Here is a 15,437-nt window from a genome sequence, read left to right on the forward strand (position 1 = left end):
GGCTAATTGTTAAAAACAGAAAACTAGGATGTAGTGTATGCAGCAAGTGACATCTTGGACTTGAACGAACACAAGGAATTCATTTGTCTCGTGAGTGGTGCAGTGTTAATGTAGTAGGAGTGAGTGATGACAAAGCAAAACAGTTAATGAGTTTAAGAAAAAAGATTTTTAAGCACAAAAACAGTGAAGCTCATATCAGCTGCCAAAAAATCAATGAAACAGCTGAAAAAAAAGCAATCGAAAATGTAGTGTATATGTCACTAAAAAAGTACGAAGCAAAAACAGGTTGAGTTTTTAGAACTGGATATAATATTGTACACAAAGGTAGGCCCTACACAGATATGTCTTCCGATATTGAACTGCAAGAAAGAAACGGCATCGACTTAGGGTACGTTCTCCACTCTCGTAAGTCATGTGCAGATGTTTCTCACCACATAGGGAACCAGATGGAAAAACAGTGGTGGAAAATATAATTTCAAAACAATCTAAAATGTCTATTATGATTGATGAATCTACTACTATTAATGGGGAAACTGTTCTAGTGGTCTGCTTGAGAGCAGCAGTTGGTGAATCTTCCCAACGTATGTCATTCTATTTTGATTTAGAACATATGAAACTTGGTGCAAATGCAAAATCTATATATGATGGGCTTCTAAGTTGCTTACAAAGAGGTGGTTTTTCAATACAGTACCTAAAAGAAAATGTGATATCACTTGTAACTGATGGTGCATCAGTAATGTTAGGACAAAATGCAGGGGTTGCAAAACTATTTCTTGATGATTTCCCTGATGCAACTGTTTGGCACTGTGCCAGTCACAGGCTTGAACTCAGTGTAGGTGATGCTATAAATGAAGTTGCAGGTTTGAATCATTTTCAGATATTTTGTGATAAATTGTATTCCTTATATCATAGGTCTCCTAAGAATCAGGATGAGTTAACTGCATGTGCTGAGGCTCTTCACTGTCAACTGTTGAAAATTGGTCGTGTTTTCAGTGTGAGATGGGTTGCTTCGTCTTACCAAACTGTAAAGGCAATGTGGCAGTCTTATTATTTCATATTTCAGATACAGCGAGGAAACAGGCCTTTTCGGCCCACCAAGTCCGCGCCGCCCAGCGATCCCCGCACACTAACACTATCCTACACACACTAGGGACAATTTTTACATTTACTCAGTCAATTAACCTACATACCTGTATGTCTTTGGAGTGTGGGAGGAAACCGAAGATCTCGGAGAAAACCCACGCAGGTCACGGGGAGAACGTACAAACTCCTTACAGTACAGCACCCGTAGTCAGGATCGAACCTGAGTCTTAGGCGCTGCATTCGCTGTAAAGCAGCAACTCTACCGCTGCGCTACCGTGCCGTCTTAGAAAGCTATTTGGGAGCATTTTGGAAAAGCACGCTGTAATGCTTCAAGATATAGTGCAGAGAGAGAGCAAAGTACGAGGGGCTGATAAAAGTATTAGAGTCATTAGCTTTTGTAAATAATTTGGGCTTGTTGATGGACAGTTTGCTAGAGTTGTCTGAACTGTCACTTGAACTGCAGAACCGAAATAGTACACTTAGTAAAGCACATGAGGAAATTAAACGAACTATCAAGGTTCTTGAATGTCAAATAGAGAAGCCAGGAAAATTTTATTCTCGAGTGGAGAAAGCAACAAGCCAGATGATATTTAATGGAATAAATTTGAGAGCTGGTAAAGGACCTACTATACATAGACAACAGTTTTTGAGGAGTTTGGTCAATAATATGAAATCCAGGCTGCTTGAATCTACAACAGCTTCCAATGATAAATGTAAAAAGTTAATTAACAAGTCGAAATATTTAGATATTAACAATATTCCAGAAGATTCACTTTTTAACTTTGGGGATAATGATGTAGAAGAAATGGCAGAACAATTTGGCTTTAATGGTCGGCTTTGTGTCAGAGCCTTCAGAGAATTCAAGGAATCTAAAGGATAAGATAGTTTCTGCAGATTTTCAGCAGCTGGTAACGGCTGTAAATACAATTCCGGTATCAACTGCAGAATGTGAAAGAAGCTTCAGTGGCATGAATTTTTGCATATCACCACAACGTGCAAGACTTCAAACTGATCATCTCTCAACTCTTCTATTTATTAAGTTGGTGGGACCTCCTCTGTCAAAATTCAACCCAGAAGAATATGTGAGGACATGGCTTCTTAGTGGCAGAAGGCGTGCTGAAGAAACGGCATGCAGAAAGAAAGAGGAGGTGACAGAGAAAAATGGAGATTATATACCATTATGGGACATTTTGTAATGTAAACGGAGAGAGAGATGCCAGAAAGCAGCTATGACATATAATACACAATAAACTATATTATAAATACACAATAAACAAGTTATGCATTCTTGTACTCTTACATGGGTATGACCGCACATAAGAAAATACCCCCCCCCTTCCTTCCCAACCTCAGCCTCACGGACCTTAGAGAACCCCTAGCTCCTAAAACCCATTTCCATCACTGCTCTTACCTACATTTTCCATTCACATGTAAATAGGGGTGGAGAGCAAAAGCTGACATTGTAAGCAATGTCCATATCGCATGCACAAATACAGCATTATTCCTCTACTTCCTATTCCTCCGTCTTAAGCCGCATCTGTGCCCAAGATGAGGTGTTCCATACCAGGACATCTGAGATGTCCTCATTCTTTAGGGAACGGGAATTCCGCTCTTCCCTCATAGATGAGGCCCTCACACGTGTCTCTGCGGCACTCCACAGCTCCGCCCTTGCTTCCCCTCCCCCTAGTACTTACCTTTCACCCCATCAACCGTCACATACAACACATAATCCTCCAACATTTTCGCCACCTCCAATGGGATCCCACCACTAGTCACATCTTCCCATCTCCACCCTTTATCGCCATCCACAGAGAGCGTTCCCTCCGCAGCTCTCTGGTTAACTCATCCCTTCCCGCCCAAACCAGTCCCTCCACAGGTACCTTCTCTTGCAACTGCAGGAGATGCAACACCTGACCCTATACCTCCCCCCTCGACTCTGTTCAGGGACCGGGACATTCCTTTCCGGTTAGGCAGAGGTTCGCTTGCACCTCGTCCAAACTCATCTACTGTATCCGTTGTTCAAGATGTGGACTCTTATACATCGGGAAGACCAAACGTAAACTGGGTGATCATTTTGCTGAACACCTTTGCTCAGTCTGCCTGAACCTACCTGACTCCCGGTTCTAAACACTTTAATTCCCCTTCCCATTCACACACTGACCTTTTTGTCCTAGGCCTCTTCCATTGTCAGAGTGAGGCTAAACACAAATTGGAGCAACAGCATCTCATATTTTGTTTGGGCAGCTTAAAACCCAGGGGTATGAATATTAATTTCTTTAACTTCAAGTAACCCCTGCATTTCTTCTCTCTCCATCCCTCCCCCACCCAAGTCACACCAGCTTTTCATTCTCACCTTGCAAACAGCTAACAATGGCCTGTTCCTTTTATTATGGTTACTTTTTTTCCCTATCGTTCATTCATTTGTTTGAGATCCTTCTTCAGACTGAGAATCAGGGGAAAGGGAAATGAGAGATATGGACGGTGATGTAGAGAGATATAGAACAATGAATGAAAGATATTCAAAACAAGGAACACTGGAAACTCGAGGGGCAGGCTGGAATTTCATTTTATGCTCCAAATGATTCAGTGATGTGGTGATAGTGGTGATGTAGTGATTAAGTTGCCTACAGCAGTAACCTGGAGGTTGGATTTACAATCCAGCTGCTTCAGTTCAAACCATGGCAGCTGCAGAAGTTACATTTCACTAATCATCTAAATTAAAAATTTATATTACTCAATAGCTTCAAGAGAGGATAACTACTGCCCTTTCCTGGTCTGCCCTGTTGCCAGGTGAGGCAAGAGCCACAAGTGGCTAGTGCTTCTGAAGACCACGGGTTGAAGGCAAGGGGAGGGCAACTAGGCAGATGAGGAGTGAGCACACCATCATCTTCAGCAATTCAGTGCCTTGTCCTGGACTTTGTCAATGCCATTCTAACCATAATGAGCACCACAGCTAAGAACATGCACCAGTTGCCATCCTGTCCTGCAGGAAAGGGACAAGTGTGCTCATGATTTTTGCACAATGTTTCAATGAAATAGCCTCCTGGTTCACGCGATGAACCTGTGGTATGAGGGTGGGTATTGTGGTGTAGGGGTAAGTTTGCAAGGATAGGGTTGAGCACATGAACATAGATTCAAATATGGAGAAATGGAATGCTCTCTCTCGCTGCATTGTACCATGTCTTCTACAATCATCTTGGATGGTTCAACCATCTGCTGCAGCTACAATGCCCCCATTCCATTAGATTCCAGATTTCTTTAGGCAGTGCAGGCCGGCATTCTGAAAATTTGGATCCCAGGTGGTGCACAAAGGCAATGGCTGAAATCAAGGTAATTGAATGGAATAATTTGTTCCTTTCTATATATCAGGTGAGGGTCAATAATGTTTTAAGATCCCAGCACCATCTAATTTATCTGTTTCTATTTTAAATGTGGGTACAAAAACTAAAATAGATAAATCAGCTGGAAGGGATTGCTGATTAGACCGACCAGTACAGAGAGATATGAAAGGGTTCTAAACGTTGAACTTGAGAAATAAAAAGCATTTCATTACAGTACTTTTAATTGTTTTATTTATAAACAACATACATTTACTATAAAAGCTGTTGCATTAATTGAACACATTGTAACTTATCCCATGAGGCAAAACACTATACATAGAGCACAATAGTTCAACTGTAGCATATGCAAGACAATTTTAATTGTTTATGTTTGAGTAACAGCCCCAGTTACAATTTGTCACTTAAACATACATCAATTCAAGTCCATATTTCGTCAAGCACATTCTGGGGAAATGCAATTTAACCACATACTATCAGAAATAAGTGCTCTCAGTACAGATGTTAATAGATGCTAGAAGAGTTTCATGGCATGCTAGTTTAAGGAAATTGCATTTAATTACATAACCTTGAATAATCAAGTGACAGTGGGGGAAAAAAAAAATCACAATATTATTTACCCTGACAATTCTTTACTGATTAATATTTCAGATATGAACTTCTCACTCATTGGACTGTGGTTAACTAGGATGTTCATCTCTTTTACATTTAATAGAAATTCACTTCTCCGAACAGCTACATTGACATTTTAGGCAAGGAATTATGACCAGTATTTTTTGTCCTCTGCTGCACGTGACCAATGTGCAACATGGCGATGAATGTGCATTAAATGGAAATATGATTTCAATGAAGTCAATAACATGATTTCAGAAGTGGAGTTCAATTTGCATCAGGCACTACATCACTTGATTAGAATTACAACACAAAATAAATTCTACCCCAAAATGCTTTATGCCATTTCACAACCGATTTTGAATGAGTTAGTAATGCCTTTAAAACAGTGGACAGGGGAAGTGAACAAGTTCATCATTCATGTAATACTGTTGACAATATTTTCCAGCCTACATTTTGTCTTTCCTTCTTGCAATAAAATGGTTTAGATTACTGTTTAATTGTGGATTGCGTAAATCAAGCTTACTTCACATCTCATGAAATTGCAGTGCTACCAATTCAAAGCTCAGTAGCCTTGCATTTAGTTCAAAATCAAACTACTTAATATTAAAAAAGACATAATTGTAAAAGGGGCAATTAGAACAAGTATAGAATGTGCTAAAACATATATTCATTGTTTCCCCTGCAGATAATTTCTGAGGAGTGAAAGTGTACAAGAATATGTAAAAAGTTGTCTTTAAAAATCTTCTGAATGCTAGAAGGTGTATTTTACACAATGGATGGACTGACTCCAGGCGAAATATTAGGCTTTGCTGAAACCATGCAGAGGGTAGGAATCTTTGGGTACTGTGAGCCAGTCACATGAGATGAACCAGCTGGGTCTCAGCTTCATGTCTGACTCATCCTCTTCCCAGTATCACTTGCACCCAGTTCATTTAAGAGCTGACAGAAATGTTTTTATGAGCCAGATACCAACATTTTACATTCTCTACACTTCTGACCATCCGTGTGCAATAGCCTGCATTTAGTAAGGCACAGTTTCAATGAAACATTGATGAATGAAACACATTTTGCATTCCAACAGACTATTCAAACAATGGATACAAATAAAAATAAAGGACGCAGTTATCATATAGTGCCTTATCACCAACATGCAAAACAGGGTTTTAAACTATTTCAATAAATAAACGTCAACCTTGCAATTAAGATAATTATTGCTGAACCAAAGAGACTTGTTAAGTTATGTTCTCTTCAACAAAGCTGCTAAATGATAATGGACTACACCGTACTAATTATCCGTCTGCAACGGAGTCGCAATATAGAGTAGGGATTGTATTGCTGTTGTTTAAGGCAGATACAAGTCATTGGCTAATTCGGTGCTATCTGTTCTTCATTGAATCACTTTGCAAGCATTTGCCTCGGATAAAATAGGTTTGCCAAGCAAGAGATTATGCCATGCCTCAAGTTATTTGTAATTGGTTAATGGTCGTCTTGCTCAACCTACAAATCAACCCAAGTGACATTTTAAAAGCCTGTGGGAAATATAACGATATTTTAGTTTAAAAAACGAAATAATGTAATTCTGTAGCAAATTCTCCAACTGAAAGGTCTTCTGCTTTCCAGTATTTTTATAAAATCTTCAACAGCTATGCAAATTATTCCAAGTGACCTGTGATATATTTATAAATAACTTAAACTGTTTGAATTCAATCCCTGTTTAGAAAGACTGAGTTAAAAATAAATCATAGTTTCAATGCTTTGATAGGTAGAAGGCATTATCAAAGGTGCAATAGTAATCTAAATAATTGTATTTACTTTTTTGTTAGCCTAACAGGATGCTGACTCCTTTTATTGTTTCTAGTCAAAAAGATTTACTATGCTCTTAAATGGACATTAAGTATGAAACCTCTAACTTAGTGCTCATCAATTTTAGCTCAGTTTCCAAATTGATGTCCCAATTTACTGGAGTTTAAAATGGTTGTACAGACTACATTCATAACTCGGAATGTAATCCACAGTATTTGAGCATGCACAGATATACTGCATTGTATTTATCAGAACACTATTGGAATTGTAACACTTGATGCTTCTTAATATACTGGGAAAATTGCATTTAACAGAGTGAAAACATTGGGTTAACAGGGAAATCAGGGACTGGTTCCATGTGATAATAGAAAACCCCTGATCAAGGTATGGGAGTGGTAAATTCCATTTTGACAACCTGCATTTGAATTGCAGTCTGGCAGTTGTCTACTAAATAATCATTAGCATGAAGTAGGTATAGATCTAAAATGCTTCTCTACTGTGGAACAGATCAATTAGCCGATTGAGAGGTGAAAGAATGTCAGTAGCACAAGGATCTGATGCACAATACTAAATATTGGCAATACACATTTGAAAGCAGGCTTTGAATACAAATTGTATCTTTACCAAACATGAGTGAAACAAATCTTAGATGACACACATATTTTCCTAAAAGGCAAGAATTTCAGCTTTCAATTCCGTTTTGTTTAACAATTCCATGTTGCTCTAATATATTGTGTAGTTGCAAGTTACTATTAGCCATGATGAAAGAAAAGCTTGATTACTGCCTCTATCCTTTTTCCCGAATGCTAGATCTTCATGAAATTCTTACATGAAGAAATGCACCTGAAGGACAAAGCAATCTAAAATACCAAAATAATTGTAAATCTACCCATTTTGAATGATCTCTACATTCCTTAATGGTGACACAGATGACTCAAATTAGTTCTAAGGAAAGGAAGATCAAAGTTATTAACCAATACACAGGACAAATAGAGTTTTATTCACTTACTCCACTAATAATTGCACCTTTATGATTAACATTTTCATAACTGGAGGCAATAAAATAAATTACATTATCACACAATATTAATTAAAAAACATGTCAAATCCACTTAAAAGGTCTTCTTCAACAGCAAATATATATCAAATGATGCTACTATTGACTATTTGAAAAAAAAGAACAGCAGTTTCACTAACTTGAAAATGATCCAAAATGTTGGTTGCCAAAATATCAACGCTGGTAAAAGTTGTTTTTGGGAAGTGTGGGTTCTGGGAGTGAGAAAGCCAGTGAATGATAGTTTCTCTCTGCAATTGTCTGCAAACAGTAAACATCGCATTGAGTTTCAGGGTCATCTGTGTTCCATGGGATTTTCAGTTGCTGATTGGCATGTGGCATGGTCATAAAGTCGTGGGCTGTCCAGCAGCTGAACAAAACAAACAATATGAGTGAGCAGTGTACAAATATTGTGATCTTTCAGTTCATAGATATAAAAATGTCGGTGCATCATTAAGTATTAAACACTGTAAAATATCAGTAATAACTGAAGGAAAAGATGGATTATTGAACTCATCTCATCCTGACACTGCCAAGACTGCCAAATTGGAAATGGGATTTAAAGTAGTTGAGTATCCAGGCAGAAAATATGGTAAATGGCCTCCTCCTGCACCTATTTTCTATGTCTCTACGTCTTTATTGCGGTACATATTGCTTTTTATTATTTGTAAATTAAAATATGGATGTATAGGTACTATGAAACTGCCGCTGTACTACATTGGTGTGACATATTTTATCAGCAAGACTGTGCTTTATGATTATAATACAAGTATTGTAAGCAATGTGGTATAATTTTGAATTTATTCTGAGAAAACTATTGTTAGTAATAAGTGTATTTTTCAACTTTACATCCAGTAGCAATTTTATATCATAATTTGCAAGAAATTTACACAAAGGTTTATTTGGGATATCGTGCCAATTTCCCCCATTTCCATGTGAATGTTGATCTGGCACCAAATACTGGGGATTTCTGGTGTCTATTGTCACCATGATATTGTCACCATTATATACTGACCATTGTATCGGGCAATAAACCTCAGCAGCCTCAAAACTCACTGATCTCCAAGTACACACCTGGATTTTAATATTTAAAAAATGATTATATGAAAACAAAATAAAAACTGGGAGTGTAACAAATTCAATTAGTAACTAAAATATCATAAACAAGGTGGTTCAGTGATGGGAGGACATGTGATTATGTGCACCTCTCCCATTTTCCCATCTTGTGTTTCATCCACCCCCTATATCTTTGAATACATATGGCTAAAAGGATGTTTAATGTCCAACAATATACAAGGAGATAATATCAGAAAATCAATACCTATTCTGAAGGTAAAAGATTAGGAGGTTTGGCATTAAAACCAAAACATTAGCTATAGAATTTGAAGTAGGAATTGAGATTGGGAATGGTGCTGAAACTCACTGCTCAATAAACTTAAAAAGTACCTGAGTGAGCAGGAAGTATTGTAACCCACAGCTCATTGGAAGTGCGATTACACTTGCATGGCCTATTCCCACACTGTGTATTTCTATGATCCTATACGTAAAAACTAAATTTAGAAAAATATTTTTATTTTAAAACATCCAAGTTTTAAGAGCTTTACTGATGGATCCACGCCTGCAGAATATTTCAGGACAACAGACAAGCTAAATCTGTAATAGCAATTTAGAATACTATTTAAAAATAGAAATGGTTTTCTAATTGATAAAAGTATATAAAATATTCATCATTGACTCCCTGAAGTTACAATATACCCTTTATAGGGATGGGGGATAAAAAGGCAGCAATTTTCTGCACTGGTAGACTCTCGAACATGGTGGATGTTTATATAGTAACCACAGTGCATGCCGATAGATTTATTGATATTACTATTGAAAATTGTGAGTTAATAATTGTGTAATTTTCGATCAAGGATACATTTTTCAAGCAACACATAGCGCTCAAATGTAACTCACTTCTGGACCTGATGTAGCAGTCATTACAATTGAGAAGACCATTTCGGATTCGGACATCTGTCCCGGTAGTTGCATCTCCAAGTTGTCCTCGACAGACACCACACTGCAATATCATTAACAAAAAGATGTTATTCATTCATTCCTAAAAATAGTATGTAATTCGATCTTGCAAATTTACTCATAATTTCTCAGTCTCGCTCATTCCTTCTACATATGGGCCCAATCCAGTCTGCAATCACACTTGCAATGAACCTTTATTGTTTTCATTATTTATTTAAAATGATGTATTTTCTTCACAACATTGCAATGCAAAAGGATTTGATGATATATCTTGGTATAGAAGCTGGTGGTAATGACATTTTAAAATGTCATGAGTAAACTCCAAACCAATATCATGTATAAATATAACAATATGTTTTTATTTGCAGAGAGTGGTGCGTGTCTGGAACATGTTGCCAAGGGTGGTGACAGAGGCAGATAATATAGTGAGATTTAAGATGCTTTTGAATAGGTACATGCATATGCAGGGAATAGAGGGATGTCGATCACGTGCAGGCCGAGGAGATTAGTTTAACCAAGCATTATGTTCAGCACAATCACATTGTGAGCCAAAACTCGAAACAAGGAATTGCAGGTGCTGGTAAACAAAAGTGCTGGTGCAACTCAGCAGGTCAAGCAGCATCTCTGGAGAACAAGGATGGGCGATGCTTTGGGTAGTAGGGCAGGGAAGCTGCAGGAGATGTGGGCGGGACAAAGCCTAGCAATTGATAAGTGGATACAGGTGAGGGGGGGTATTATTTGGCGGATGGTTGGACAGAGGCCAGAGATGAAAAGACAAAGTGTGAGATAAGGATAGAGGAGACGTGAAATATGGAGCCAGAGGAAGGAACATAGGTGGAAGGGATGGGAGAGGAAGGAGAAAGGGAGGAATGGGTGCTTTGCAGGCGTGGCATAGGGAAGAGAAGCGAACCGGGGGGGGGGGGCAGGGTTATTTATAGATCAGTTATTTTAAATTGGAGAATTCAACGTTCATGCTGTTGGGTTGCGAGTTACGCAAGCAGAATATGAAGAGCTGTTCCTCCAGTTTGTGTGTGGCCTCACTCTGAAAATGGAGGCGGCCCAGGACAGAAAGGTCTGCACGGGGAATGGGAAGGGGAGATGCTTGGTGGACTGAGCGCTAGTGTTGGGCGAGAATATCTCGCCGATGTAAAGGAGGAAACATCTTTTGTACACTAACAAGTTCAAAATGATTCTGCCCAATCTATTTCCACTCTCCACCCCATCCACAGGTGCCCTGTTTCTACTTCCTTAGTAATAGATGTCCCCATTTGTTTCCCAGCAGCATCTGTGCACAGAGATACAGATTAACGTTCTTAGTTGGAGACCCTTGATCTTGATGGGGTGACCCATCACCCTGAATAATGAACGAATGATAAAAATAAATGTTAAGTTGCAGAGCATCTGGCAGAAGGGATAGATAGGATATCCATGTTAGGGTACGAACTGGTCAAATGGGTCAAGGAGGCAATTAGAGTGTTTTACTTCTATCTTTTGGTGCCTGCCTTGTCAAAAGCTGTCTCAGTGACCCAGGGGTGAGTCGTCAGCAATATGCAGCCTAAGGCAACCCCATGCCTTTCTGTCGTCCTCCTGATTCAAATCAGTCCTCCATGCCCAGACTAGTTAAGGTGAGCACATGAGGAGCTGCGTGCTGGGTGTATCATTGTTCAACCCCATGTGAATCCAGACTGCAACAATCAATTTTCGAGATCAGAGGTGGATTTGCAGTAATTGATACGTTTAACATTAGAGGGTATTTAGGCTTGAACAGGTATGGCCCCATTCCTTGTGGTGAGTTTAATTTGTGCCGACAGTGCACTCACCACAAGGAATGGAGCCACAGCAACTCTGCCACATTCAATGCCTTTGAGGCAGGGTCAGGGAGAAGCTGCTTTTGAGAATCTAGTTTTTTAGGATTTTAGAAAATCCTCGAAGATACTCGTTTACAATAGCCAATGTTCCTAGTCAAGATCCTGAGAGTGGAGAGGGAAGATAGTCAGTATAAATAGAGGGATAGAGGGACAGTAGGTGATTGTGGATTAGGGAAGGATGAAAGATGATGGTTGCAGGTGGTTATGGGTGAGGGGTGATGTTGGAAGACACAGGCCTGTGCGTGAAAGGTGGCAGACAAAATTAAAATCAATTATTTTAACACAATTATTATTACAAAATCTAAGGGATTTCTTAATCTGATTTAAATAATTCTAGGCTGAGATATTATTCACAACTATTGACCACCTTATGCTTATTAAATACACCGTGACTTAACTGAGGAATTATTTTGATGGTAGCCTGAAAAAGCATCAATGGCAAATTCAGTTTGTGGTAAATGTGTAATCATTCTTTGATGCTGGATTTCTGAGGTCTGCAGTGAGATCTTCAGCGCTGACTCCAAAAATCGTCTGAAGATCCCAACCCAAAACATCACTTGTGCACTTCCCTCCACAGATGCTGCTTGATCTGTTGAGTTCCTCTAGTAATTTGTTTTTTGCTCAAGATTCCAGCATCTGCAATCCTGAGTCTCTAATCAACATTAAAAGTTACCAATGCCAAAGATTATTAGTGAAATCCAGACTACCTGTAAGGGACTCAAAGGCAAATGCACTTTGACCTAAAATAATAGCGACTGACACAACAAACACCTATGACTTAAAACAAACAATTGTCTTGCTATATAATATGCAACTGACTGAGTCCAATACTAAACCCGTACACATACCCGTACAGCCGAAAAGGCCTGTTTCCGGCTGTATATATATGATATGATATGATACATGTAAAAATGAACCAAATGGAATTTATTCCAACAAATAACAATTAAAATCACGTTCTTAAAAATGTTCATACAGACCTTACCCTTGTTAGGAATGTGGGAGGGGGGGGAGGAACATGCTTGTTAGATCCCATTATCTTTATTGACATTATTATTACTACAAATGACATCCACGTAAACAAATATGTTGCTTTGAACTACAATGAGCACATTCAATCTCCATCAACAAGTTAAATGATCCTAAAGATAAAAATACCCTTATATTACAGATCTCTTTATACCAGAATGTTGGTAATAGCGGACAGACCTACCACCTTCGATGCCAGGCCAGATTGTCCATGCCACTCCTGGCCTATACCACCGCACCGGCCGCTTCCAGACCAAATCTACTGTTGCCATCATCGGCCCACTCAGATTGATCAGCCGCTCCCAGGTCAGACCTACTGCCTCTACCATTGGCCCACACAGCTTCAGCGGCTGGTTCCAGGCCATGCTTGCCACCGCCGACCCTTACCTCGAATCGTGACCCATCGCTCCGCTGATCCTTGCCTCTCCCCCAGCCGCCAGCAGGCCAGGACTGTCAACCACCTGGATTTCAGGCCCAGTCCCAGACCAAGAGTATGAAGAAGGGTGTCCACCCGAAACATCACCTATCCATTTTCATCCATACTGCCTGACCTTACTGGGTTATAGCAGACAATTGGCAATAATGGACACCATTCCTCCCCCTATGATCCATTATAACAAGGGTTTACTGTATCTCAATCCAGGAATAGCAAGTGGCTTACCGTGAAGCACTGAATATGAAAATAAAGATTGAGCGTTTCAATGATCATGGCTGCACCTTTTCCGAGGGGCAGCCCACAAGTTGAACATAATTTTTTTCCACTGACTGACCTACAAAAAGAAAGCAAATATATAAAGATCAAAGCATGTTCAAATAGTGGAACATTTTCTTGTTTTATTGCTGACCCTTTGCTGGAAGGAGATTCATGGGCTAAGGCCACACACTCCAATAATCTGAATAGTTTAAACCAGTACTAGCACTCATATATATATATCTCTATATATCTGGGTTACATGATTAGGCTACAAAGGCACACTACTGCACAACAAAGACCATCTGTCAATTGTATGGTGCCTACCTGCCAGGAGACTGGAGCGGAGTGGGAGATGATGGTGCTTGAGGAAGCGATTGGCTTGATTGTAAATTTTCATGAGATCCAGACCTAACAAAAGAATTATTAAAAGTCGATGACAATATCCTTTTTATTATTTGTTCTTCCATTTGTAGTGACTGCTTGCATCTCTAATCTGATGGCAGTATGGCGTGCAACCAACACAATTTATTATATTATAAATGGGCGAGCTCCAGAAAAGAATACAAAGAGAACCTGTCATCCATTTTCCCTTGTCTGGGATGAAAGTGGCAGAGCTCCTTTCTCATCCACAGTTGATGTCAGGCTGCCCAATGTTGTCCAATACCCTTGGATAGATTGATCTAAAAAAAGGCTGAATCATAACCTGTCTCACTTAATGTTCAAACAAGGCTCTGCAGATGGTGGTTTACAACAAAGATATATACAAATTGCTGGAGTAGCTCAGTGGGTCAGGCAGCATCTGTGTAGAAAAGGGATAGGTGATGTTTCAGGTCTGACGAAGGGTCCCGATCTGAAACGCCACCCATCCTTTTTCCTCCAGAGATGCTGCCTGACCCGTTTAGTTACTCTAGGACTTTGTGTCTATCTTTGCTTAAATGGACAGTTTTCGTCACTCCATAGAACTAGTCTACCTGACAGGCTAAGCCAGATAAATTCAACCAGCACTCATTGCTGCTAAGATTCCTACTTTTCATTTTGTGATGGCTGATCTTGAGAACCTAAGAAATAAGAGTCGGGTGAGTTTCTTGAGTCTGCTCAGCCAGTCAGTGAAATCATGTCTTTGATTTTTGATTTCATCTCTACTCTCCTGTCTGATCCTTATAACCTTTGATTCTCCTATGGTACAAAAACATTCCTGCTTGAATATATTCAATGATTAAGATCCTTGACCTTTTGCTGTACAGATGCCTAAGCATTCAAATCCTCAAAAGCTTCTTCATCATTTCAGTGTTAAATGGGCAATGCCTCTTTGTGAGGCAATGCTTGAGGAAGTGGCAAGGTGAAGTACAAGTTCATCAAACACAATTAAGCTGCGACACAAACACAAGCGCCACAACTTCTTACAACATAAACAATACCCAAGCTCTATTCAAGAATTCAATGAGAACTAGCCACATATCTTTTCATATCAACTCTTCAGGTTAGGAGGCAGGTAGCTGAATTAAACATAGAAAATAGGTGCAGAAGTAGGTGATTCGGCCCTTCATGCCAGCACTGCCATTCCCCCCATATCCCCCGATTCCTCTAGTCCAAAGAGCTAAATCTAACTCTCTCTTGAAAACATCCAGTGAATTGGCCTCCACTGCCTTCTGTGGTAGATAATTCCATAGATTCACAACTCTCTGGGTGAAAATGTTTTTCCTCATCTCTGTCCTAAATGGTCTACCCCTCATTCTAAAACTGTGACCCCTGGTTCTGGACTCCCCCAACATTGGGAACATTTTTCCTGTATCTAGCCTGACCAATCCCTTAAGAATGTTATATGTTTCTATAAGATCCCCTCTCATCCTTCAAAATTCCAGTGAATTCAAGCCCAGTCGACCCATTAAGGGTCGTTATATGTCCCGCAATCCTAGGAATTAACCTGGTGAACCTGC

The 15,437-nt window shown here is 39.5% G+C and overlaps 1 protein-coding gene across 12 annotated transcripts in view; it reads right to left on the reverse strand.

Moving 5' to 3' along the window:
• Positions 1-4,691: 4,691 nt before the first annotated feature.
• LOC144593565 (LIM and calponin homology domains-containing protein 1-like) overlaps positions 4,692-15,437 on the reverse strand; it is a 304,848-nt gene continuing 294,102 nt past the window's right edge. For all 12 annotated transcript variants that reach the window (XM_078399328.1, XM_078399362.1, XM_078399356.1 and 9 more), the window contains 4 exons: positions 13,825-13,908; positions 13,468-13,576; positions 9,850-9,952; positions 4,692-8,263 (listed from right to left, as the gene is read on the reverse strand). In XM_078399328.1, the coding sequence (XP_078255454.1) occupies positions 8,238-8,263; positions 9,850-9,952; positions 13,468-13,576; positions 13,825-13,908 (322 nt within the window). In that variant the 3' untranslated portion in view covers positions 4,692-8,237. The remainder of the gene's footprint in view (positions 8,264-9,849; positions 9,953-13,467; positions 13,577-13,824; positions 13,909-15,437) is intronic.

This window comes from Rhinoraja longicauda, chromosome 1 (genome assembly GCF_053455715.1).
Source record: "Rhinoraja longicauda isolate Sanriku21f chromosome 1, sRhiLon1.1, whole genome shotgun sequence".
Classification (NCBI taxonomy): Eukaryota; Metazoa; Chordata; class Chondrichthyes; order Rajiformes; family Arhynchobatidae; genus Rhinoraja; species Rhinoraja longicauda.